A 27,872-nucleotide genomic window follows, 5' to 3' on the forward strand; every position below is an offset into this window, starting at 1 on the left:
TTTTCACTTAATCTGTACAAAATGCATACTGGTGGCAGTAAAACCTGTATCTATAGAATTGTAAAAGCCAAGAAAAAGGTCAAACTACCTTTAAACTGCTACTGACTGTGCTCTGTACAATACAGAGAAGCAGATCAATTCACAGCTGGGCTCTCTCTTGATGCTGTGAGATTGGCACACACAAAATATGGTTTCTAATTCCCGGCTGCCGCTCAGGGAGCCAGTCATATATTTCTGATGCCGTGAGCAGCACAAGTTTATCACACAGGCTGTAACTACATATTCATATCTCTTATTTGGAATGAAAATCAGACAAGGTATCACGTACATTAATATGTTGAGCCAAGGTGACCACTCGCTGGTTTTTCATATGGGATGAAGACTGCTGTATATGACCTGGAGACTGATGGCCGTCAGCTTTCTGTCGTAGATGGCCTTCTGACATATGCTTCATGGGCACTGTGAATAAGCAAAAGCAAGTAATTGTTACTGAGTTATAAACCTAAATATGGACAGAGAAGCTCAGAATCCATTTGATACTTTAATAATAGCATTATGTCTAACTTATATATATATATATATATATATATATGTATATGATTTACTTATATAGTAATTAAAGGGACAGTAAACACCTTGAATTTTACCCAGCAGCTTTCATTAATATATATCTCACTGTTTGTAAGACACCCTACAGTAAAAGCTTAAATATCTCTCAAACTTCATGTTCCCTCCCAGTGTTTTGTGTAGCAAAGAAGAGGAGGAAGAAGAAAGATAATAGGGTAAAGAGGTGCAAACAAGAGTTGCCGCAATTACCAAAATTGGGCGGGTTCATGGACTCTCACCACCAAGGAAGGAATTTATTAGGGAAGAAAAAATTATGTTTAGTTTCTAAAGGTGGTGAGAGTCCACGAAAATCCTTACTGTTGGGAACTAATACCCAAGCTGTGGAGTCCACAAAAGATGGGTGGGACAAAAAAGAGAAAGAAGGCACGTGTTTACCATGAACTACATCTAAAGAACCTACCTATAAGTTATTAAGTAACTACACAAAGATTTACTGATGCCCCCTTCTTGTACCCTAGAAGTAGAAACCGAAAGAGTTGAATGAGCTGAAATACTTAAAAAGGTGGCAACTGCGAAATAGAAGTCTCAACCATGAAGCTACAGCAACAGATGATGCCTTTCCGACCCTTACGTTTGTCTGAAAACAAAAACAAAGAGACTGGAAGACTAAAAATTGTAATGCCCGAATTACCTCCAGGAAGTGCAATAATCACTCTGATGACGATTATGAATTAGAACCTAGGTTCAAATGGTTGAAGTTGCAAAACCCCTTAGAAACAAGATCAAATTCCAAGGAGGAGAAAAAAAAAAGGGCTTGATAACAGGATTGAATCTAACCAAGGCATAAACAAATGTCTGACATCTGGAAGACAAGAACATATTCTGTGTAATAAAACAAAGATTCAGAAATGTAACCATTTAGAGGACCGTCTGAAAAGCCCTTGTCTCAGCCCTCGCCCAAGTTTAACACCAAGAAAAAGATACTCCTATCCCACTTATGGTAAGTCTTCCTAGAGACAGTCTGAAACGAGGCAGACAAAGTAAGAGATAGAAAAGGCTCAACAGGAGCAATTGAATTTGTTTGCAAATTCTCTCGGAGCAAAACAAACTAGATGGAAGAGCACATCACTGCTGGAGGATCCATAAAATCTGCTAGAGGATTTTTCAATCCTGACCCCCCTTGGGAGGTTGTAAATTAGTGAGGATGCCATCCACACAATATCCGGAAATACTAAGAGACACACCAACTGCTGTTAAGACTCCTGAGAGACCCTTTCTCTGAACTGTAGAATCTAAAGACTGATAGAATCAGTTTTCAATTGTGATAACCACCAAGCCGCAATGATTTTCTGTGCCCCCGGAAGGAGACCTGCTGGACGGTACAGAAATTAACCTCTGTCCATTCAATACAAGACGCCTCCTACATCACCAGAATAATGTGAGAGTCATCCTGATGATCGTGTAGGCTACTGCCACAATGATGTTAGACTGAAAATGACAAAAGAACAGAGAGAAAAGGCAGAGCTCAAAGAACTCTGAAGGTCCCACTGAGTTTAAGATATATATATATATATATGTATATATAGATATATATATATATATATATATATATATATATATATAGATAGATATATATATATATATGTATATATAGAGGTCACCTCGCCTAGGGAGGAGACCAACTTCCTGATACCAGAGTCCCTAGGCAGCACCCAAACCCCAAAAGGTTGGCGTCCATGGAAAGTGATTCTCGTGACGGACAAAGGAAAATTATTACTAAAGAAATTAAATTGAGGAATATCCACTGAAAAAAGACTGACTAAAAAGTCCAGATGGAATTGGTTGGCGTGGCTCCAATAGAGAGATCTCTCGCTATAGACAGCCACTAAGAAGAAGGAGCTTTAAATAACATAGCTACAGCTATGCCAAGGGCTCTGACGACTGACAGAAGAGCGCCCAAATCCTTGAAAGGATTCTGAAATAGACAACTCTCCCTTGGTCTGATCTAGACATATGTCGATCAAAGCCTGCACCCACAGAAAGATGCCGCTTACTTCGAGCAAATATTTATAGAACCCAGGGTTCTATTGCCTCTAGTAAGAAAACTAGAGAAAACATGTTTACACCAGTGCACTGAAAGGTGGATTAGATGCCAGGATTTTAGAGATGGTTTACAAAAAACTCAAAGACTGGATAAAAACAGTATACATTGATAAAGGTAAACAGAATATATTAGAAAGCTAAGACAGGAAAAATCAAACTGTTTTCAAACAGTAGCCAATGTGTAAGAATAAAATAGGAAACTGCTCTAGAACCAGATGGCAAACAAATAACAAAACAGATTACAATAAAATGGACTATAAGAAGAATGGGAGCAAAGCCATGTACGGAAACCTTACAAACAGCAGCAGCCTTAAAGGGCCATTATACCCACATTTTTTCTTTCATGATTTAGAAAGAGAATGCATTTTTAAACATCTTTCTAATTTACTTCTATTATCTAATTTGTTTTATTCTCTTGATATTCTTTGCTGAAAAGCATATCTAGATATGCTCAGTAGCTGCTGATTGGTTGCTGCACATAGAAGTCTCATGTGATTGGCTCACCCATGTGCATTGCTTTTTCTTCAAATAAGGATATCTAAAAAATGAAGCAAAATAAATAATAGAAGTAAATTGTAATGTTGTTTAAATTTGTATGTTCTATCTGAATCATGAAAGAAAGATTTTGGGTTTAGTGGCCCTTTAATGCTATTACAGTATTTCCCACTGATTACAGTAATATATTCGGTATAGAAATGTCAGCAAAGCTAAACTGTATATACAGTAAACTGTATAACAATATACAGTAGCATTAGCACTATTACCATAATCCACACTGATTAGAGTAATATAAGCAGCAGCAAAAAAAATTCCAGCAAAGCAATGTACTGAACGTTGAATACAGCAATATCCAGTAGTAGCATTAACACTATTACAGTAAGTTAAAGTGATTACAGTAATATAATCGGTAAGGAAATGCCAACAAAGCAGTGTACTGAACTTTACATACAGCAATATACAGTAGTATTAGCACTATTACAGTAATTCACACTGATTACAGTAATATAATGGGTAGAGGAAATGCTAGCAAAACAAGTCACTAAACGTTATAGCAATATAGGGCCAGATTACGAGCGTGCACACCTTTGCACACGAGCGATAAGGGGATTATCACAAGTATTTGCACTCGTCGGGCTTACTGCCGGTATTATGAGTTGAAAGTAAATGCTACAATCGCGATTTACGCAAGAATGATTACCGCAAGTTTAGAGCTCTGGTTAACTGTTTTTGGGAAACATAAAAGTTGCACAAAACACATCAAATATATATTACAATGTATAGTTACACTCATAATATATATATTTATTGTACCAAAATAACATCAGATTTATGTAGAAATATTTATTTATGAATTAATAGAACATATTCTTCTATGTGAAGAACATTAAAATGTGAAATATGAAAATGTTCATGTCGGGTTAGCGCACATAAAAATATGCGATTGGGTTTGCCGGTGTTCGTTTTTTACCCAACTTTATTTTCTATGGGGGAATAGGTGAATGTGCATGCGATATTCCAAGTTCTGCTTATTGTGCTCGTCGAGTTAGCGTGCAACGATAACGGGTTACTTTCAACTGATAAAATGAGCGCAAAAAGCTTACACCTAGTGCAATTAATGATCCAACAGGGGCATTAATTAGTGTGCCACTTGTAATGTACTAAACGTTACATAAAGAAAAATACAGTAGTAATAGCACTATTACAGTAAATCAGACTAATTTCAGTAATATAATCAATAGAGAAATTCTAGCAAAGCAACATACTAAACATTACATACCGCAATATACAGTAGTAGCACTATTAGCGTAAGTCACACCGATTACAGTAATATAAACAGTAGAGAAAATGCCATTAAAACATTGTACTAAACTTTAATGTAATTCATTAAGGAATAGTTCTGGAAGGACACTACTTCAAAACCCTGAAAGAGCAAGTGCCTTGTGTGAGACATGCAGATTATGAGGTTGTCGAGCTACCTACTGTACTTATCAGGCTACAGCACAGGTTCTGGAAAGGGTTGTGTCAGAAACAAAGTTTTTTTCTTAACCTATGTTAAAATTACTAACACCCCCTAAGCAATACACAACAATGAATGGGGACCTAAGCAATAACACAAATTATGCTTACCTGATCATTTAATTTCTATCGTTATGAGGAGAGTCCAAAGCGTCATTCATGACCACAGAGCCTGGCCACCAGAAGGAGGCAAAGACACCCCCTCATCCCCCAGTCATTCTGCCGATGGAACAAGGAACAAAGGAGAAATATCAGGGTATAAATGGTGCCAGAAGGAAAAACAAATGTAATTTAGGTCTGCTCAATGGAGAACCGGGCGGGAGCCGTGGACTCTCCTCGTAACTATGGAAATTAAATTATCAGGTAAGCATAATTTATGTTTTCCATCTAATACGAGGAGTCTCCACAGCTTCATTCATTACTTGTGGGAAACAAATGCCCAAGCTCTAGAGGACACTGAATGAAAAGGGAGGGTAAAAAGGAGCTAGACTCTATTCTGAGGCCACCACAGCCTGTAAAACCTTTCTCCCAAAAACAGTTTCAGCCAAAGCAAAAATGTCAAATTTGTAAAACTGTGTAAGGAGGACCAGGTAGCCGCCCTACAAATCTGCCCCATAGAGGCCTCATTCTTAAAGGCGCAAGAAGAAGCCACAGCTCTAGTCGAGTGAGCCGTAATCCTCTGAGGAGACTTATGTCCCGCTGTCTCATAGGCCAAACGAATCATGCTCCTCAGCCAAAAGGATAGAGAAGTGGAAGAAGCCTTCTGCCCCTTCCGCTTCCCCAAATAGACCACAAACAAAGATGAAGTTTGTCTGAAATCCTTCGTAGCCTGAAGATAGAATTTTAAGACTGATTGTGCGAAGGAGGAGGATTAGGGCACAAGGAAGGAACCACAATTTCCTGATTAATGTTGGGATCAGACACCATCTTAGGGAGAAATCCCAGAGCAATGCGAAGAACGGACTTATCTACATGGAAAACCAGGTAAGGAGGCTCACATTGCAAGGCCGCTAATTCAGACACCCTGCGCGCCGAAGCAATGGCCATTAGAAAAAGAACCTTCCAAGACAGAGAATCTTAATGTCAAGAGAATGCATAGGCTCGAACGGAGCCCCCTGCAAAACCTTCAGAAACAGATTCAAACTCCAAAGAGGAGCAGAATGTCTAAACACAGGCCTGATTCTGGACAAAGTCTGAACAAAAAACTGTATATCAGGAAGCTCAGCAAGCTTCTTTTGTAGCAACACAGATAGCGCCGAAATCTGTCCCATTAGGGAACAGGCAGCAAGTCCCTTCTAGAAAACCATCCTGGAGGAAGGAAAGAATTTTGGATACCCTGACCTTATGCCAGGAATATCCACGAGATTCACACCAGAGTAAGTAGGGCCTTCACACCTTATAATAGATGCGACGGGTGACCGGCTTTTTGGCTTGAATGAGAGTATCAATCACCCTCATAGAAAACCAGGTAAGGAGGCTCACATTGCAAGGCCGCTAATTCAGACACCCTGCGCGCCGAAGCAATGGCCATTAGAAAAAGAACCTTCCAAGACAGAGAATCTTAATGTCAAGAGAATGCATAGGCTCGAACGGAGCCCCCTGCAAAACCTTCAGAAACAGATTCAAACTCCAAAGAGGAGCAGAATGTCTAAACACAGGCCTGATTCTGGACAAAGTCTGAACAAAAAACTGTATATCAGGAAGCTCAGCGAGCTTCTTGTGTAACAACACAGATAGCGCCGAAATCTGTCCCATTAGGGAACAGGCAGCAAGTCCCTTCTAGAAAACCATCCTGGAGGAAGGAAAGAATTTTGGATACCCTGACCTTATGCCAGGAATATCCACGAGATTCACACCAGAGTAAGTAGGGCCTTCACACCTTATAATAGATGCGACGGGTGACCGGCTTTTTGGCTTGAATGAGAGTATCAATCACCCTCATAGAAAATCCTCTTCTGGCTAAGACTAAGCGTGCAATCTCCACGCAGTCATCCTCAGAGAATCTAGATTCTGATGCACAAAGGGACTCTGTACCAGCAGATCCCTGCGACAGGGTAACCTCCACGGAGGGGACGAGGACATCCCCACTAGATCCGCAAACCACGTCCTCCGTGACTACGACGAAGCAATCAGAATAGCCAACGCTTGGGGGGTGGGGCCAGCTGCCGATGCAAAGAGACGCATCTTCTTAGAGCTCCTAGTGCTTATGTAAATATTTTGCTATATCGAGCACACTAAGGAACCTTATATTAAGTTTTAACTTTTATTAAGCTCTGGAGTGATGAACGATTCAACGACTCTGAAAACAGGATTTTAGATTCTACGCTGACATAAGAATCTTTTTGGCCTACAGTGCTGGTTGTAAGAGGTTGTAAGAGGCGCAACGCCATTTTAGAGTACAACCACGTGCTCTTGCTCACATTGGAGACTTAGCCGTACACTACACTATGGAGAAGCAAGTCATATCTATGCTGCAGGGCATGATGTCCACTTTAGATGCTCATCGATACGATCTAGTAACAGTATTCAGAGCAACCATGAACGGGAACCAAGATATGCCTATAGCTTGTGAGTCTGTGGAAGCAATTGGGGGAGGTAAGCCGGATGTCCTACTTGAGGGCTGTGATACAGCTCAACACCCGTACAATGAAGATAACAGACCTGAACCCAGCATTGCGATAATAACGGAGCAATGCATACCACCAAGCCCTTTGCAGCCTGTTACTGCTACAACAGTAGTGATATGCCCTCAACAACGGGAAACCAATTTTCTATCAGCCCCGCTAACAACTACTACTGGTGGTACCCTAACGGATTCACGAGCAGTCATAGTCAGATCGGGTAATAACTGTGTCACTGGAGCGTGATCTGGTCACTGACAAATTATGTGCTACTACAGCGCTGTTCACCGATGCTCCGCCTGAAGAATACAATGTCTTTCTGATTGCATTAGGTGACTTTCCTTCTACGAGCAAACAAACCATATGGCCTTGCCGGCAATACATTTGCTCAGCTGATCTGGACTGTACATATTCTCGGTGGTTAGCTGTTTACGATCCCCAAGACGATATTACGGTTCCATACTACGGAAAGGAGCCGGCTCACTATTTCCTCTACCCAAGTGCGGCTTGAGTGGACTTACTTTTGCCCGCTTGTTCTGGAAGGGTTGACATGGGATCCAGGGAGGTTCCCCTATTCATGCTTGATTCTCAGGCTATCCTGAGCTAACGGAAGAAGCGTGCTGCTGAACAGACCCTGCAAGCCATTATTAAACACCCAGCGTAGCTCATGCTCTGACTGTCTATAGTTTGAGAGGTAGATTTCAGCGTGCTGTATAAGATCAGGTGTGGCAATGGTTAAATATCTATATGCTCCAGAACATTTACCCCAGCTTAATGGTACTTTTTGTTAATGGGAAGTACTGTGACTACTTACTTACATAAGCACAGCCTTTTCTTTAGTTCTAATGTTAACACTGTTATTTTATTCCTTTATGTAATAGGCCTTAAATGTTCCATAGAATAGTTACTCTATGTATTGCAGTTCTAAAATAGCAGATTACATTTTTTTCACACTGTACTGCACTGTACTATTATGTTAATATACTTTGAGACCCTGCTATTTAGTTATTGATATGCGTATATAGTAATGTATTCATAACTTTTTTTACCATTAGTCTATAGAGAATCGCTGTCTTACCTTATGTGGTCCGAACAAAGTATATAGGTTCTAAACATGAAGCAACAAGAATTTCCACTTATGGGCTTCACAGAGTGTATAACTTTCTAATGCAAGAGATATAATATATGGTCATGACAGGCATACTTAGTATGCCTCAATAATGCTCTTCTGTTATGTACTCATATTGCTAAACTTACATTACAACCTAGCAGGGTATAGAGGACTTTATTATGACATAAGAGTCAGAATTGCTACTGTAGCACCTGAGAGACAGACAGTTCCACCAGTGAGTTTGTGTTCTCTATACGCAAAACTGTTGAGATTTGGTATCTGAAAGCTGATAATGGGCACTTAGGTCTCTTGGTGTCATTTACAGTTCCACTACTACACACAGCTAGCTTATGAATACTCTTTGTAGCATCTCATATCCTACGTGACCCAGGGTCGTATATGTCATTTTATGTGTTTAACTCACAATAGGATAGAAATTACACTTTCTAGATGATAATATCTAAAAGTATTGTCTTACCCTATATAGCTATGTTATAATCCTTGCTAAAAGGTTTCAGTCGAACTATATGCTAATCTATTTACATGTATTCCTCTAAAATCGAGTATATATGTGGAGCCACTAGATCTAATAATATTGCGGTGTCCTTAGATAGTATTACCTTTGACCCTGTATTATTTCACAACCTGGCCGCTTTTATTTGTACAATAGCTTATCCATGTCTTCTTTATATTATTGCCTATATGCGTGTATGAGCACATACAGAAAATTTGTAATCATTTGTTTTCCATTCTTACACTACTACACAACCTATCTCATGGGAACTTTTATTTGGGACACCAGGTATCTAGTTACTCCAACTTCCAGTTCCCATTGTCAAATTACAGGAGATGCTCTCTCACATATACACTGGAAGTTGAAACTTTTAATAGCTAGGACCATACCTATTTACTAACAGTTAGGTTATTGTCTCTGTTTATATGCCTCAAGTTAACTGGAGCACTAGGGGTGCAAAGTTTATTGTCTTATGGCTCTGTACTAGCACTGTACTATATAAACTTAGCTTATTTATAGTTATTCCAAGCATGTTAATATCTTAGTCCTATGTCTAAAGTTGCTTATTTGATGTTTAGTTTTGGATTTGGTAATTCATATATGGGGAACATCCCTTATAAGGCTCACACTATATACATGCCGCACTGTCCTTTATATTATTTTTCAACTGTCATGTTATTTCCATCTATTACCTCTATTTGACCCCTCTCCTCCCTTTCCCGGCGGCATTTATTACCTGCGGGTCATACCCCTTCTCATTTTTCCCACATCGCCGATAGCTGGCATTTCCCCAGGAGAGGGGTTCACATAGCAGTCCTTTGCTTTTCATATATATTTAAATCTCCTCCCCTGCTTCCATTATTTTTAGGAAACTACCCTTACTTTTGCATCTCCTAGACCTAGATTGATTATACCTAAGGCGTAAATAGAGGAGTAGAGTGACTCGAATCAGCTTAATAGGTGCTGCATTCAGATGAACCCCAGCATAATATTTAGCTAAGATGTATTGTATTGTATGTTGGTCAATATACATTTATGACTATTTTGCTGATGTTAAATTAGAGCCCCTTTAATTATTAAGATGAATGGCCCTATAATCTTTATCTTTCCGGCATCCTGGCTGGCTCCGCCCTCCATTTCCTCCTATTTCGAGCGGCTCTTGCCCGCTGCATCCCCCCCCCCATACACTCAGACCTCTGAGAGGTTGGATAAAAGTCAATCCCTTACCTCCTATCATTTATAGTTTATAAAGTATGTCTCATCTCGAGGTAGGGATAATTAGTTATATAATATAAAAATCGAGGTTCCACAGATATATGTTCCAGTCTCCTATGTTTCTTATATATTGTTTTGCATTTTCTCTTCATGGTGGCAGAAGTGGCGCTATAACGCATGTCAACTGTGATTCTACTATTCATATGTATATATGGCACCACTACGAGTTAGATATCGTGAGAACAATTGTTTTATTAGCACACCAATGTTTTAGCTTACATTTATTTTTTGTATGAGAAATGTACTAGTGTTTTTTTTTTTTTATTATCTCTGCTACGTACCTGGACATATTGTTTGTTCTATTGTTATTTCTTATTACCTCAATAAAAAATTATTTAAAAAAAAAAAAAGAATAGCCGAGATAGAAGTGGTAACGGTGGAAATATGTAAACTAGGTTGAATCCCAATGGCACTGCTAAGGCATCTATCAGTTCTGCCTGAGGATCCCTGGACCGCGACCCGTATCTGGGTGGCTGGAAGTTGAGTCTGGACGCCATGAGATCTATCTCCGGAGTCCCCAAACTGTTGCAAATCTCCTCAAATACTTCATGGTTAAGAGACCATTCCATGGGTTGAAACGACTGCTGAGAAAAAGATATGTATGCTTACCTGATAAATTTGTTTCTTTTTAAACATGATGAGTCCACAGATTTCATCCTTACTTGTGGGATTATGCAAGAGAAGAGAAAGGAAAAGCCAAGGTGCAGAGGAGTCTGAAGTTTAACAAAAATAATACCCTGTCTATAGAACCGGGGCGGGCCGTGGGCTCATCGTGTCTAAAAGGAAACAAATTTATCAGGTAAGCATAAATTTTCTTTTCTTTTTAAAGACACGATGAGTCCACGGATTTCATCCTTACTTGTGGGATACAATACCAAAGCTATAGTACACGGATGAAAAGGGAGGGACAGGACAGGGAACCTAAACGGAAGGCACCACTGCTTGAAGAACCTTCCTCCCAAAACAGTCTCAGCCGAAGCAAGGATATCAAATTTGTAAAATTAGAAAAAGTTTGAAAAGAAGACCAAGTTGCAGCTGTGCAAATCTGCCCAACTGAAGCATTGACTTCGAATAGCCATGAGGAAGCAACAGCCCAGATGGAATGAGCCGTAAATCTTTCAGGAGGCTGCTGTCCAGCAAGCTCACATGCAAAACGTATGAGACTCTGCAACAAAAAGGAAAGAAGTAGCCGAAGCTTTCTGACCCTTACGTTCTCTAGAAAAAATGTCAACCGAAAAGACGATTGACGAAAGTCCTTAGTCGCTTGTGAATAAAAGTTTTGAAAAACACGGACTACGTCCAAAATGTGCAGAAGACGTTCCTTCTGAGAGAAAGATTAGGACACAAGGAAGGAACAACAATTTCCTAATGAATGGGCTGAAAAACCTTTAGGAAGAAAACCAAGTTTAGTACAAAACACCACCTTATCCGAATGAAAAAGAAGGTAAGGCGAATTATATTGAATGCCAAAAACTCAGCTGAAAAAATGGCAACAAGAAATAAAACTTTCCAAGATAACAATTCAGTATCAATGGAATGCATATGTCCAATGGAACCCCTTGAAAAGCTCTAAGATCTAAATTCATGCTCCATGGAGGAGCACTTGGTTGAAACACAGGCCTGACTCTAATCAGAGCCTGACAAAAGGATTGAGCAACTGGGACATCAGCCAGACTCTGATGTAATAAAATAGATAAAGCAGAGATCTAACCCTTTAGGGAACTCGCTGAAAAAAACCCTTCTCCAAGCCTTCTCGAAGAAAATACAAAATCCTGGGAATCCTAACTCTACTCCATGAGTAACCCTAGGACTCACACCAATAAAGATATGTATGCCTTATCTTATGGTAAACTTTTAAATATCTCAATGGATTGCTATTGGTTACAAAAATTTGGCATCCAGCGCCCGTATTTGAAACAACAACCTTTGTGTTGAAAACTCACAAAGCCAACCACTAGGCTACATTATCTCATTGGTTCCTAGTTACAGGCTTACATGCCTGAATTAAGGTATCTATTGACCGAATCAAAGAAACCTCGCTGTATAAAAACCTCGCTTGTATAGGATCAAGTGTCCAATCTCCAAGCAATTAGCTTCAGAGAAGCTAGACTTGGGTGGAAGAAGGGACCCTAATTAAAAGGTCCTTCCTCAATGGAAGCATATCACCTTATTGTCCAAGGTTGCAGAGATGACATGTTCACCGGATCGGCATACCAAAACCTACAAGGCCACGCAAAAGCGAGGAGGATCACTGATGCCTTCTCCTATTTGATTTGAACCATCACCCGGCAAAGACAAGATGCCATGAGGTCCAATTCCGGCCGACCTCATTTGAAAACCAGGTTGGAGAATACTCCCGGATGGAGTTCCCACTCTTCCGATTGAAGAGTCTGTCAACTCAGAAAATCCGATTCCCAAGTGTCCACCCCTGGGATATGGATCGCCGACAGATAGCAAGAATGAAACTGGGCCGAAGCCACCTGAGGCCAGACCAGAAGAGCCTTGAAGCTCACTCTCAGTTGCAGGAAGTCTATAAAAAGAACAGATTCCACTTGAGTACACAGTCTGCTAAATCATGGTCCCTGGGATAGGAGATCCAGAGACAACCACCATAGAAAAGAGACCCTTGTCTCCTGAACCAAATTATTTGAAGAGACAATCTTGCATAGTCTCCGTTCCATTGCCTGAAGATGCATGGGTCTGAGGTGGAACGAACAAACGGAATTTTAAAGTGACACAAGGCGCTGCTCATTTAATCAACCTTAGAGGGATAAAAGGTTGAGCGGACCTCACCGGAGATTGAACCTGCAACCCTCAGGTTTTTACAGAGCTCAGCTACAGTGCCTTAGCATGCTGAGCCATCAGTCTGGGTAACGTAACAACTCTCCTACGCAGTGTAAGGACATCTCTCCCTTTGTCTGATGTTCAGACAATCTTGAAAGCAGAAACTGCCTCAGAGAGGAAAACAGTTGAGCTCAAAACCAAACTTGATCGAAAACGGAAAATCAGCCCCCTACAAGATCCCATCCTGGACCGGGGCATGTTCCAATATGTTCACCAAAATCTTAGTCTTAGAACATATATCCGTAAAACAAGGCTCAAACCATAAGGTTCCAAGAGCTGAAACAGAATCACCTATGTTCCCAGTTTGATAACTGGAAGGGAAGAAATTGAAATAAAGGAATTAAACAATTGAAAGCTTTATCCAGTCCTGGATCTTATCCAGGGAAACTACTGACTAATAGCCTTAAACCAATATGCCATCACACCAGTGACGGTAGCAAAGTACACAGATGGTTGCCCTTGTGAACCCTGATGTGTTTCCCATTACTAAATTTTGTCCATAGGACTATCCTCTAAGGGTAGTTCTTGTAGAGAATTGAAACTATTCCTTCCTCCCTAAGGAATGTTGTCCAGCCTCTTAGCTGAAACGGCTATGGGAAACAGTCTTGTAAATATAGGGAAAGCCTAAGGTACCAAATCCATCTGAAACTGAGATTCTCAGTAACATGGAGGAACCTTTTAGAATAGCAGTTCCTCTAGCCAGAATGCATCGTAACCCCCAAGTGGAGTATGAAGGAAACGCAGGGCACTGCATGTGGGCCATAAAATTTCAACGGAAACTGTAGGAGAAATTTGTGGCCATTGTTAACAGACTCACAAACAGCAATCATATACATCCTTCATGACCCTGTTAAAGTTTGGAAAGCAACAATTGCGACAAATATGTGTACAATAACTTCTGAGAACCGGAAGTGACCTGAAGGAAGTGCCCAAAACAAAGCGCACCCTTCCAAAGCTAGAGACCTCCGTTCCTTGCTATTGAATACCATTGTAAGGAGGAAGAAGTGTCTCTAGATCCTGTAAAAAAAAAAAAATAAAGTCCTCCACTCCTTGCTACGCCAACTTTCTCCCAGTCACCATCAAACATGCAAAGACACCGGGAGTGACAATATAACAGTAGGGCAAATAAAAACTGTTCAGCCTGCTGCCTCTAAGAACAGTCTTACCGTAACAAACGGTCAATCTATAGTATTGCAATTAAACCCGCCCATCGTGGATGTAAACAAACGTCTCCCGGTCGCCATTAAAGTTTTACACAGAAGCGCCGGGAGGGAAACCCCCTGTTCTCACTATGTACCATACAATGAGTAGCTGTTAGACATGGTCTATAACCCTTGTTCGGTGTGCCTTTTCAGCCTGTCGAAATAAAGGCTGTTCAGCCTGCTCATATTGTAAATGAGACTTGGTCCCCCATACAAGCATGACTCAGCTACCTGCTGTCAGGGAAAAAAGCTCTTTACTGACAGAGCCCCTAAATCCCATAAATATACATAAGTGCAGAAAAACCTCACTGAGATAAATATGTCCCTGAGGAATTTTCCTGTAGAGAAATAAAGGCTGCACTTACGTTTTTGCTGTCCGACAGCAGGACAGCCTCAACAGGGTTCAGAGGTCCATTGGTTCCATCCTATAGTCCTGCAGAAAAGATGAAGCTTGAGTTAGATCCAGCTTAGGCCATGACAGAAAGGGCAGCAACACAGTATGGGAGGCGCAGTGAGAGTTTTGTCCCACCAGTTCCCATTGCTTTAAAGCCACCTGTAGCTCTACTCTAGAGGCTGACAAGGAATATGGCTACACCCTATAATAAAATAGCACTCACTAATACCATTTTAAAAATAATAAACTCTTGATTGAAGAATCTAAACTAACACCTCACTTTACCTCTTCCTATCACTAACACAGGCAAAGAGAATGACTGTAGTGGGAGGGAAGGGAGGAGCTATATATACAGCTTTGCTGTGGTGCTCTTTGCCTCCTCCTGCTGGCCAGGAGGCGTAATCCCACAAGTAAGGATGAAATCCGTGGACTCATTGTGTCTTTAAAAAGAAATCCGCTTCCCAGTTGTCCACACCAAAGATGTGGATCACTGATAGCGAGCAGTCGTGGGCCTCTGCCCACTGCAGAATCCGAGAAACTTCCCTCATGGCTAGGGGGCTTCTCGTTCCCCCCCCTGATGGTTGATGTAAGCCACAGAGGTAATGTTGTCCGACTGGAATCTAATGAACTTGGACAACCCCAGGAGAGGCCAAGCCCCCAGAGCATTGAAGATCGCCCGAAGTTCCAGGATGTTGATCAGAAGATATTCCACCTGCCCTATGGCTTCCTGGCACCCCAAACTTCTCCCCAACCTGAGAGACTTGCGTCCGTAGTCACAATCTCCCAAGATGGTCTGAGGAAGGATGTCCCCTGAGACAGCTGATCTGGACAGAGCCACCAAGAGAGAGATTCCCTTGACCCGTTGTCCAGAGAGATCAGTTGGGATAGGTTCGAATGATCGCCGTTCCACTGCCTCAGCATGCATAGCTGAAGAGGCCTCAGGTGGAATCTGGCAAATGGAATGACATCTATAGTGGATACCATGAGCCCCAATCACCTCCATGCACCGGGCCACTGATGGCCTTGAAGAGGATTGAAGGGCAAGACAGCTGGAGACAATCTTACAATGTCTTTGGACTGTTAGGAATATCTTCATGGCTATGGAATCGATTATTGTGCCCAGGAACTCCACTCTGGTACTGGGAACCAGAAAACTCTTTCCTGAGTTTATCTTCCAACCATGAGATTGCAGAAGGAGGAGAAGGGCTCTCAAATGTTCCTCTGCCACCCGGTAAGACGGGGTCTGAACCAGGATGTTGTCCAGATAAGGAGCAACTGCTATCCCTCTGGATCTCGCCACCGTGAGAAGAGCACCCAGAACCTTTCTGAAGATTCTTGGAGCAGTAGCCAGCCCGAAGGGAAGATCTACAAACTGGAAGTGCTTATCCAGAAAGGCGAAACTTACGAACCTGAAGTGACCCTTGTGTATTAGCACATGAAGGTAAGTGTCCTTCAAGTCTATCGTAGTCATGAACTGACCCACTTGAACTAGGGGCAGTATAGGCCTTATTGTCTCCATTTTGAACAATGGAACCGACAGGAACTTGTTTAAGCACTTTAGGTCCAGAATCGGGCGAAACGTGCCATCCTTCTTTGGTACCACAAACAGGTTTGAATAGTACCCTAGACCCCTTTCTGTTAGAGGTACCGGTACATTTACTCCTAGAGAGGAGAGATCCCTCACACACACTAGAAAGGCATCTAGTTTCTCTGGCTTTGATGATAGATTTGACAAGAGGAATCTGCCCCTGGGAGGATGAGTCTTGAAACCTATCCTGTAACCCTGGGCAACAACTTCCAGAACCCAAGGATCCTGTACATCTCTCATCCAAGCCTCCGTGAAAAGAGATAGTCTGCCCCCTATGAGATCCAGAGACGGATCGGGGGCCGCCCCTTCATGCCATTTTTGTCTCTGCGGGCTTCTTGCTCTGGTTGGTTTTATTTCAAGACTGAGAAGGCTTCCAAGATCCCTTGGACTGCTCAGGTTCGCGGCAGGTTGCTGTCATTGGGACTTGTCTGAACGAAAGGGACGAAAATTGATTTAGGTTTATTCTTCTTACCCTGTGGTAGAAAGGCACCCTTGCCCCCCGTAACCGTGGATATGATAGAGTCCAGGCCTGGACCAAAAATAATCTTTCCCATGTCAGCAAACCACGACTTCAACCACAGAGCCCTCCGGGCCAGAATAGAAAAGCCTGATGTGTCTTGGCATTCAAGCAAATAATCTGCATATTAGCATCACAGATAAACAAATTAGCAACCCTCAGGGCCCCTAATCCTTTCCTGTATCTCCTTGAGGGGAGTCTCCACCTCAATCATTTTTGACAGTCACACCAATAGGTAGCGGCTCCCGCCACCGCAGCGACCGCAGGCTGAAAAATGAACCCCGTGTGTTAAAACATCTTTCTTAGCAGGGTCTCTAATTTCTTATCCATGGGTTCCTTAAACGACAAACTATCCTCAAGCGGGATAGTGGTGCGCTTAGCGAGCATGGAAATAGCTCCGTCTACCTTAGGGACAGATCCCCACAATTCTAGCTGAGAGTCTGGAACCGAGAACAATTTTTTAAACGAAGAAGAAGGTGAAAAAGACAATCCAAGTCTCTCCCAATTATTCTTAATCATATTCACCATCTTTACGGGAACCGGGAAAGTCTGGGGCACTATCCTTTCCTCATAAACCTTATCGAGCTTAGGAATAGAAGGTTCCTCCATTAACTTTCGGTTCTGAAACCTCTAGAGTAGCCAACACCTCTTAATAAAAAGCGTAAGTTCTCCATCCTAAACCTAAAGTGTGGTTCCTTCGCAACCGAAGGTTTAAAGGCCGCAGATTCTGACCGTGAGAGAGAGTCCTCCGAAAGTATCGGAATCCTCTGCATCACCGGATAATCTAGTCTCAGATACATCCAACGGAGTAGATGACCCTTGGGAAGAATAGCAAGGTTAAACCTTTTGCTTGCGCTTAGCCTGGCGAGGTTAAGCACTAAAGACCGCAGACATCGCCATTTGCAACAGCTCAGCAAAATCAGGCGGCAGCATGGCCCCTCCCGCAGGAGGATTAGAAGTGCACTGGGGAGCTGCATGTGTAATCAGAGATGAATGTAGGGAACGCACCTCGCGGGACGGTGAGCCCTCAGAGGTGGCCGGCTCAGGGGTACTAAACATCTTATTTTTTTTAGATAACACTATCTTATTGAGGCATGTGGAACATAGTTGAGCAGGCGGGTATACCGAAGCCTCCTCACAATACACAAGCATTAGATTTAGGTAAAGAGGGAGTACCCTCTAACATATCAGAGTCCTACATAGCTTGAGCCTTTTATATGGACTTTAACAAGAATTAAATGGCACCTTTATACTCCCAATGGCCGGGGCACTCACCACCTCCTATGACCCAGGCCCACAGAGAAATTCGCTTTCGCCTCCTGCAACCGACGGTCAGGAAAGGAAGAAGCCACACTAGGTCACATGGAGTGCCGCGCAGGACCGCCCCTGCAGCCAAGAAAAAGCTTGCCAACTAAACAGGCTGTGCAGTAATCCAAGGAAGGAAAAGCCTGACTGTTACACATTGCCCGAGCCACATCTCACACGTCGCAGCAAAAACACAAAAACCAATCATGTATATATCACTCCCCAACATTCAGAAATCACCTTCCGGAGATATTAACCCTTGATTCAATACAGATAAAAGGAGCCACACTGTGATCCTGTCTTCTTGCGTTATCATTACATATATAAAAAAATGAAATAATCTTACCAGAATCAACGCCGTCGACTTGAGTGAAGAAATCAGGTAGCGAAACTTGTCAACGCTGATTGCTTAAGGAGCTGTTAATATGAGTCGGGATGGTTCAGCAGAAAAACTCTCCCTGCATCTCCAGACTCTAACTGTCATCCATGCTCTCACTGAGAGGCTGACAGGATTACTTAAAACTACAGTCCCATCCCGGAGAGTACTACCCTCCATAAGAGACTACTCCGAAATCTTCTGACACTTCTCTGCCAACCTCTTGTGATGAAACGCAAAGAATGACTGGGGGATGAGGGGAGTGGGGGAGGTATTTAAGCCTTTGGCTGGGGTGTCTTTGCCTCCTACTGGTGGCCAGGTTCTGTATTTCCCACAAATAATGAATGAAGCCGTGGACTCTCCTCATATTAGATGGAAAAAGTACACTTAAATAATGCAGTTTTTTTTTTATCAGAATAGAAATTGTAAGGTAGGGAAATTAGGAAGCTATTAAACCTCAGCATGAAGGTATAAATAAATGGTGCATTATCTCACTGAAATAGTTACTGCAAGGTAGAGATGGAGAAGTTCACAAAGTGCACAGATTGTTCTAAAAGCCAAATCAACACAGCTACAAGGCATCATAACCTCTTATATCAGTTAATATGTATAATCGCTGCACTTTAGTACATCATTAGAAAAAATGAGTGAACTGTTTAAAGTTAATATAATCATGCTATCAGGGCTCCACACAGAGAAACAAACCAACATGTAAAAACTACACCCCCTGTGAGACATAGCCCCACAATTCTGAGTGAACGTGTCAGTGTTTTTTCCTTGCTTTGTTTGCCATGTGCTGCTGGCAGCCATTTTACTCACCTCTCTTGCTGATTCTGGTGCATACTGTGTGATGCTGCTCATTTCCTGCACTTCCTTTTATGGCCAGACTGGTGTACACCATCCGTGTGAGATAGGATGCAGTCTCAGAATTGTGATGTCATCACTTATTATTTAAAGGGCCTCTGTTCAGTATGCTTTGCCCTTGAGTTGTCTCAGACCTGTTTGTGAGAGCTCCTGTGTATTACCTGGCTGTCTGACGTCCCTCCTGGTTCCTGATCCCTGGCTTGTTCCTGACTCTGCTGTTCTCCTTGTTCCTGATTCCGGCTCGTCCGACTAGTCGCTTTGACTCCTGACTCGGCTCGTCTGACTACCAGTTCTGGTTTTGATTCCTGGCTTGTTATTTGACTTGTGGACTTTTTATTATTTTTTGCTTTTAATAAAGGTGTGATTATTTTTGCACTTCTCGTCTCAGTCTGGCATCCTGACAGAACGTTTCTCCTGAGCTCCGGCATTATGTGCTTACCCCCCCCTGCCTCCAAAAACAGTCTGGAATGAGCAGAGACGGTCTTGTAGCAGTCCTGGCAGCTCCGAGCAACGCCAACACTGTGTGAGCAGAAGCGCAGATGAGAATCCCATCCAGAATGTGCGCCAAACACCTCTTATGTGGCAGGAATACCCCTCAAGCGCCACAGGAGAGAAACAATGGCGGCCTCACCACCTCCTCTGTGGTAATTGCTGCAGCTCCCAGCGTCTCCTGCGTTAGTCTGACACTAGAACGCTTTCTGCATGATTAACGCTGGTACGGCGGATTTTAAAGGGCCAGTACACCTAAAAAGGTGTAATCCAGAAAAGCGACCACACAAGACCCAAAGAGTCAAAGACAGCCCCCAAAAGTGAATATAAAATTCAGTGACCCCAGAGATCTTTAGGCAAGATGAACACTCCTGTGCACAAACCGCTGCACAGTATAGGGGAAGATGTCTGAGTTTCAATCGGTCCACTTAAGCAACAAGCAAGTCTGACTCCAGGTTATCTAATCAATTTACTTTATAGTAAACCAGCTCTTGGCAATTCAGAGGTTTTATGCCATCAGGCTAGATAACCCTTCCTGTAGAGGCCTGCTGCTACTTGTAGGGCTGTGGCAGGAAGTAATGGACTCAGCACAAATGTAGTGCAAAAAAAGAAATAAAAGTTAAAATCAACAAAATAAAGTCACATATTCAGAGTAATGGAATAATCTATTGAGATTTTTTTTAAATCTAATAAACAAAAACTGAAAATATTACGCTCTGATTAAAATTAGTTAACCAGTATATAAACCAGCAAGCATTGGAGTTCAGGGTATTAGGATCAGATAATCACGCATCATAGTACATTTCACTAATACCATAAATGAGAAAAATAAGAAATAGCTTTGTATCTTTATGACAAAAAATTATACTGTAAATATATTTACCAATAAATTCCTTTCACTAAATAGCTCTTCACCTACTTTAATTGATAGAAGCTCCAAAGGACTTCAGATTTCCCTTTATTTTGCAATATAAGGTGATCTGAGGCCTCAGAATTATCTGACTTTATTTTAAAGAAACACAATTGTTTTATAAGCATAGCATTAAGATTATGTTTGCATATGTGCAGCAACTGCAGTGAAACACAGGTTCCAAAATGGTGGCCTCCATAATTAAAGGGAGGCACATGAAATATATTTTATTACTTGCCCCTTTAAAACGGTATTTGCTTAAAATTCCAGAGTTGTTTTCCCCCCCACTTTAGTGAGATAAAAAAAGCATAGGTATCCAAGAAGGGGGGGGGGTGTGACAAGAAGGGTACAATGCTCTCCCCTAAGTATTAGCACCTACTTGAATCACTCTTCTAGTGTTTTTAGTTCCTACAACAAGTGTCTTCCAAATCTGTAGTATTATTCACAAGGATCTGTTAACATATAAGTGAGTGAGGATATACTTATAAAGTCTGATCAGCATTGCTCCCTGATGATGTCGGTATCTGTGTGTTTCTTATATGGACTACTCAGACTGGACCATTTTCACCGCCACAAAGACTGTGAACGTAGCAATCCTACATAGACATTTTGTAGGACAGAAAGAGTTATCTGTCAGACCATTTTACAATTAACAAAGAGGAGCTCTTGTTATAAATATGAGTATGTACCCTTTGCTGTGCAATTTATTCCAAGGATTGTAGTTTATGTAGGTAAAGTTAGGACACGTACAGCTCATTTATTTATAAACTTTTAAACATGCAGAGCCCCTGACTCAAAGCATCAAGGGCAAACCCTGACCTGTGAAGTCCAAGGGTCTACCCCCAACCCCTCTTATGTATTATGGCTTCAAATTACACCCAGCTTGTTGTGTTGCTAATGTGACCCTGACAACATCACATGGGAGAGGCGAGGAGAGAAAAGAAAAGGCAGCACGGTTGTTGACAAGGAGAGACATGACCTCTCACCTCTGCCCTGATTTGCTGCACATTATCTGTCAGCAGATGTGGGACAGAGCAGGTATACAGATTGCAGGACAAGTTAATGTTGAATCTGCCTGCTGTGCTGCATAGAGAAATTATTTGAGAACTCTAATATAGCACAGCAGAAAGATGGCCCTGCAACCTGCCCCCTGCATTAGGATTGTGCACATTCTGCTCACACCAAATGTACAGATTGCCTGCTATAGGGCCACCCAACACTCGGCACCTGATGCTACTGCATCTGTTCTACCAATCATACTTCCCCCATTGCAGGAGTTTGTGATGTAGCATATTATGATACAAAAATATTTTTTAACTAAACATTTTTGGATCATACCCCTTCATTAGAGTATTCTTAAGCTTTCTGTGTTTTCAACATATACAGTAGAGTGCAATGGGTGTTCTTTCTTATCACTCTTTTGATGCCAGTGAAACACTATTTTAAAATAATGTAAAACTACTATGTACAAGAACTAATACTCTCCTTCTACACATGTTGGACCATATATTAATCTTCCATTTTTGCCCCCTTCTGCCCAAAAAAGGACAACCATAAAAAAGCCAGTTTAGCCAATTCTACTTGTGCACAAGCAAATATAGAATATTAATAAAATAAGGGCTTTTCAGCAATGTGATCCTTTCATAATGGAGAGATCAATCATTTGGTACCAAAATACCTTTGGTATACAAATGAAAGATTACATTTCAAATAACAGTTTGCCCTTAAAGGGGATTAAACTAATATAAAACAATTTATTTTATAACTGGGAAGAAAAAAAAAATACACAACAGTTTATCAGTATGATCAAAATACACTTCCTTCCCCATCCGATCATGACAAGTAGTGTACAAGAAGCAGCAGCATGTCCTGGCAAACATCAGTGTATGCTGTGAACCTTTCATAGGCTGATGGCACAGAATCACATGAGCAGATTGGTAGGGAGAAGTTTATTTTGAAAAAGCATATTTTTAAGCATAGTCTGAAAATCGAAAAAAAAGTTTCCCTACCAACATAAAGCTGTGTGTGTATATCTATCTATCTACCTATCTATCTAATAGAAGTATCTAAATCACCTTGTTTTTGTCGCGGATCCTGGTCCACTCGTAAATTTTCAGCTTCTAGTAGAGCTGTACGGATGGCCTTCTCATGAGACATGGATGGAGAATTCATGGGACTCACTGTATCAAGTCTGTCAGGGCTGTACGCTGTGGAATATCCTAATTAGATGCAAAGATGTTAAGATTTTCAAACTTAACCACAGTCATTAAAACTATTGGCATTGTGGAACTGTGCAAAATGATTTCACTTTGGTGTCAGAAGAGGAATCAACCCACAGAAATTGTATCACTTCAAAATAGAAAAGTAGGCGCATATGACGTATTAATCACTGCTAGAGAGGGACACAGGCTGCACTAAAGAAGTGTTAATCATTTATTAATATGCAAAAAACTCTTCTCCAAAGTATCATAAATTACAGTAAAAATAAAAACAAACAATAAATGCTTAGTCCCAAATCCTTCCATCCACAACAGGTAACAACAAAGTTCCAACCTATTAGCGCCCTCTAGCTGTTCTTCCTTTTAAAACAAACTACTGCTGATATTTATTCTGTGCTGACTTAATAACATTACATACTAATTAAATATATTACATTAATGACATTCAAAATCAGTAAATTTACACCTAAACTATTATTGCACATTTACCATTTACTCCGGAACTTAAATACAAATCATCTGTGACACTATTTTCTACAAATAGCAAGCAAATTAAATTTTTTAATTCAATTTTACTAAAAATATACATTAGAATTAATGCAACTGATGATAGATGAAGATATAAAGAGACTTGAACAAAGTAAAATAGAAGTTGCTCTAGCCTATGAACAGGTTAATTTATTTCCAAATGATCCTGCCTTCAAGATCAGTTTTAAATTCCGATTAATTTTCAGAAGAGATGCAAAATGATGCATGAACAGGAAAGTTTTAGAAAAGGTTGTATTTATATCTAAAAAAATTCACCTACAGCTAGAGGCTCAAATGATTCTGGTACGGACAGATTATAAGTGGGGTGTTAACAATCATGTGCTAGCAATAAGGGGGTTTATCACGGCTGTTTGTGCGCGTCAGGTTTTTTGCTCTTATTACAAGTTCAAAATAAAGGTGGTCGCTTGAGTGCAATTGAAGTTAACATGCGTCATGTTAGCTTGACCTCAGAGCTGTAGTTCACGGTTTCGCAAAATAAAAAAAAAGTATCACAAAACGCATCAAAAATGCATTACAAAGTACAGTTGCACTCATAATAACACCATCTAATAAAAACTATTTTAAAAAAATATTGCATAAAAAAGTTATAAGGTCGCAAAGATATGAGGCCTCGGTGACCGAATTTGTCTCTCTTCTTAATCAAAAATGAATATAATATTTTTGGGACCTTTGAAGTAAGCAAAGTGGAAATAACTTTTTTAATCTTAAAAATGAAACAACATAATATCCTTCAGACAGAGGGTTTTAGGGAGGTAACTGCAACAAACGCGGATCGTCATCACTCCAAGAGCCTCTAAAACGACATCCTGGTGGGACTGTTTATTTGTTTAAAGATAAGTTGTCCTACAGAGGCAGCCTTTGAGATTTACACAAAGGGGGTATTCAAATAGGCAGATCAAAAAAAGTCTGGATTTGGCCTAGGAAAACAATGCAAATAGATTTGTAATCTGTGCTAAATTTAAATTTGAAGGAAATCAGGTCAGACTTACTACAAGGTATAATTGTCATTGGAAAAAGGTGAAAACTACATAAGCACTGGCATATTTTACTCGCCAATTTCTCTTCATGGGGTAATCCCAGAGTCTCCCCTGTTTACAGCTAAACGTGCTGCCAGTCTGAAGAATAGATTAGTCCACGCTGAATATAAACATAAGTTAACACCACATAACTAGCTGGTGGTTAGGCAAACAGGAGTGGGCTTCTAGCCTTGTGGGAACTGCATCTATTGTGGTCATTTGCTTATTGTGGATTAAATGAAAAAAATCGAATTTAATTGCTAAATACAGAAAATAGTGTTGTAGATAATTTGTATTTAAACACAGTAGTAAATGTGCCATAATAGTTTAGGTGTAGATTTACGGATTTTGAATACCATATTAATATAATATATTGTATTAACATGTAATGTTTTTTTATCTCATCCTGAGTGAGCAGTCCCTTTAAGACAGAACAAACATCAGCAGTATTCTGTTATAAAAGGAAGAAGAACGGCTAATGAGGTTATCCGATGAAGCCCCAGGCCAGTTGCGGGAGGAGCAAAACACGTCATACTCACACTAATGATCGGCCGTTGCACTAGGGTGAAGTGGAGAAGTTAATACGCAGTGCGGGACTTATTTTTTTACTGTAATTAATTATGGTTTGGAGAGTGTTTTTTTTGCATATTACTAAATCTTTAAACAGCTTTAGTGCAGCTTGTGTCACTCTTTAGCAGGGATTAACGTCACATACCCTTCCTTTTCTATTTTCATGTGGTTCTTACGGTAAAGTGATTGATAGTACACTGCTAATTGTTTCTACAACTACTGAGTGGGACTATCAATCACGTGTTATAGTTAAATTGTATTGAATACTTTAGGTTTGTTTTGTTGGTGAGACACAGTAACAAATAGATGATTTTATTTTGGACAAAGACGTACAATCACCCAGTAAGTTTCCACAACAATGCAGTCACTAACATAAGAAGTCACATGCTGTTCAGTGAGACAAATCTCTCCAACATGTATGTAATCTGAAGGTGTGACAAATCCCAAACTTGTTTGTATTATTCTGCATGTATCTGTATACAAACAAAATACAGCGCAACCTGCATCTTGCTAGTCAATATTTCTACTGGCTCTTATTGTACCAATCCTTGTGTTATCCCACTGAAGATCCACAAATGTAGAGATTTACCTCATGTTGTAGTGAATCAGAATACAACAAGAAATGGAGAAATGTGTCTCAATGTACTTTACATTGTTAGTGAATCTAGTACTATGCCAGGACACACAACATAATCCTCGGCATAATGTCAGTTTTGTGCATACTCATACAATGTTAGTAACACTTATATATATATATTATATATTCAGGCACATACATAAATAGGGTTGCACCGATACCAATACTAGTATCGGTGCCGATACCAAGTATTTGCATGAGTAATTGTACTTGCACAAATGCACCGATACTTAAACCGATACCTCCAATTCCTACCCATACGCCATCTTGTGGCGTTTTTCAAACTGCATGTCCCTATTTAATTTTTAGCTGGAGTGGAAACTTAACTAAAAATTCTTCACTTCTGTTCTGCCAATACAAATTGCTGTTTTTAGTATTATTGTACGTCAGAGCAGTGCTCCAAACCTGCTACTTTACAACTGGAAGCCTACCTGGGAGAGATCACTGTACCTCATTCAGACAAACCCCTGAAGTACTGGACAGTTAATAAACTGAGATTTAATGACCCAAAAATATATCTTTCTGACACATGCAGTAGTGTGAAAAGTGAAAGACTGTTTAGCTTAGCGTCATTTGTCCTTACTGATAGCAGAAACAGACTTATAGCTGAACATGCAGAGATGTTTCTGTTCCTTAAATGAATTTGCCACTAACTTTTGATAAATGATTCTAATTGCAAGAGTTCCTGTTATACTGCTAGTTCTCATCTTGCACAATTATGCTCAAAACATGCTGTACTCTGAGGAACATCCTTAGCCAGGGCTGGACTTGGAATTAAAAGCAGCCCTGAAAAAATATGAAGACCAGCCCTATTTTCTGTTGAGTCAGTAGAGTGCAAATGCCCCATTTTTCTCAATATTATTTTCAGAATTAAATTATATTACTTTGTATTAAGTACAAATGTCAGATTAATGAGTTTTATAGGCACCCTACAACCCAATTGCATCCAGTAATCACCCCTTTAAATTGTAGCTTTCCAGGCCCAGCTACTGCAGCTGTTATTTATTGTTGTTGTTATTAATATATGTTATTGTAATATTTTTATTTATAAACATGTACTGTGAACTTTGTGACAACAAGCACATAAAAATGTTTTATTATTTCAAAATGTCTTTTGATATACAGTTCATAATCATAAAGAAATGATCATAAATCATTACTCTGTATTGTGCTTGGTAAACTGTCATGACATAAAAAAAGTATCAGTAATTGGTATCAGTATTTGAAAAAAAAGTATCGGCACTTGTACTCGGTCTTAAAAAAATGGTATTGGTGCAACCCTATACATAAACATAAAACTGTAGTTTGTTTGTTTTTTTGCATCTAAAACATGTATTTCAAATGTACAAGTCTATCTTATGTTCCTGTCCTCAATAATGTTTTGTCTTTTGTCTTGTAGCGTTGTGTTCCTCTCTCTCCGTCAACAGTTCAGCGGGAGATGTCTTATTAGGAAGTATACACCTGATACTACAGTATTTAAACATTGAAAAACTTGTACTATCAATTTTAGGAAAATGTTTAAATTCTGCTCTTTCATTTAATGTTTAAATACATGGTCTCTTTAACCAATTTAACAGACTGGATAAGGATGGATAAATCATTAGGCACTTTGGGTAACTTTTTCAGAATGCTGTGTATAGTTAATCAGAAACGGTTTGGGAGTTTTTAGGCATTTATGAAGAAGATATACATTTGTGGGCTAGCAATAGTGAGCACACATTAGTGGTGACGTAATCAGATATAATTGGGCTGTAATGTTAGCAAACATACAATAAAAAAAACAACAAAACAAAACAAAAAAACCAACCTTCTATTATTAATTTTAGACCCATCTGTGTATCTACCTCTGCTGAATGGGTGACCGCTTGGGACCAGCAGTGCTATGTACTTTAACTATGTGTTTAACCCACTTGTTGGGGTTAAACGCATTACATTTGCATGTCATTTTAATGGCACTGTATACATATAACATTGCACACAGCTAAGCTATTGTTTGCAAAATATACCTGTCCTAGTTTTCCTCAGCAGAATCAATAGATAGATAATGGGAACCTAGCTTTTAACATGGTGGTGCCGATAACTTTATAGAAAAAGTATTGTTATAGAAAGTAAAACTTTACCGCTTGTCATTGAAAGCTCTTGTAAACTGATTATCCTATAACAACCTCCCCGTATCTACTACTCT

The 27,872-nt window shown here is 40.3% G+C and overlaps 1 protein-coding gene across 12 annotated transcripts in view; it reads right to left on the reverse strand.

Moving 5' to 3' along the window:
- NCOR2 (nuclear receptor corepressor 2) overlaps positions 1-27,872 on the reverse strand; it is a 1,025,928-nt gene that overhangs the window by 111,061 nt on the left and 886,995 nt on the right. For all 12 annotated transcript variants that reach the window (XM_053701833.1, XM_053701839.1, XM_053701838.1 and 9 more), the window contains 2 exons: positions 22,772-22,915; positions 329-459 (listed from right to left, as the gene is read on the reverse strand). In XM_053701833.1, the coding sequence (XP_053557808.1) occupies positions 329-459; positions 22,772-22,915 (275 nt within the window). The remainder of the gene's footprint in view (positions 1-328; positions 460-22,771; positions 22,916-27,872) is intronic.

This window comes from Bombina bombina, chromosome 2 (assembly GCF_027579735.1).
Source record: "Bombina bombina isolate aBomBom1 chromosome 2, aBomBom1.pri, whole genome shotgun sequence".
In the NCBI taxonomy this organism is placed as follows: Eukaryota; Metazoa; Chordata; class Amphibia; order Anura; family Bombinatoridae; genus Bombina; species Bombina bombina.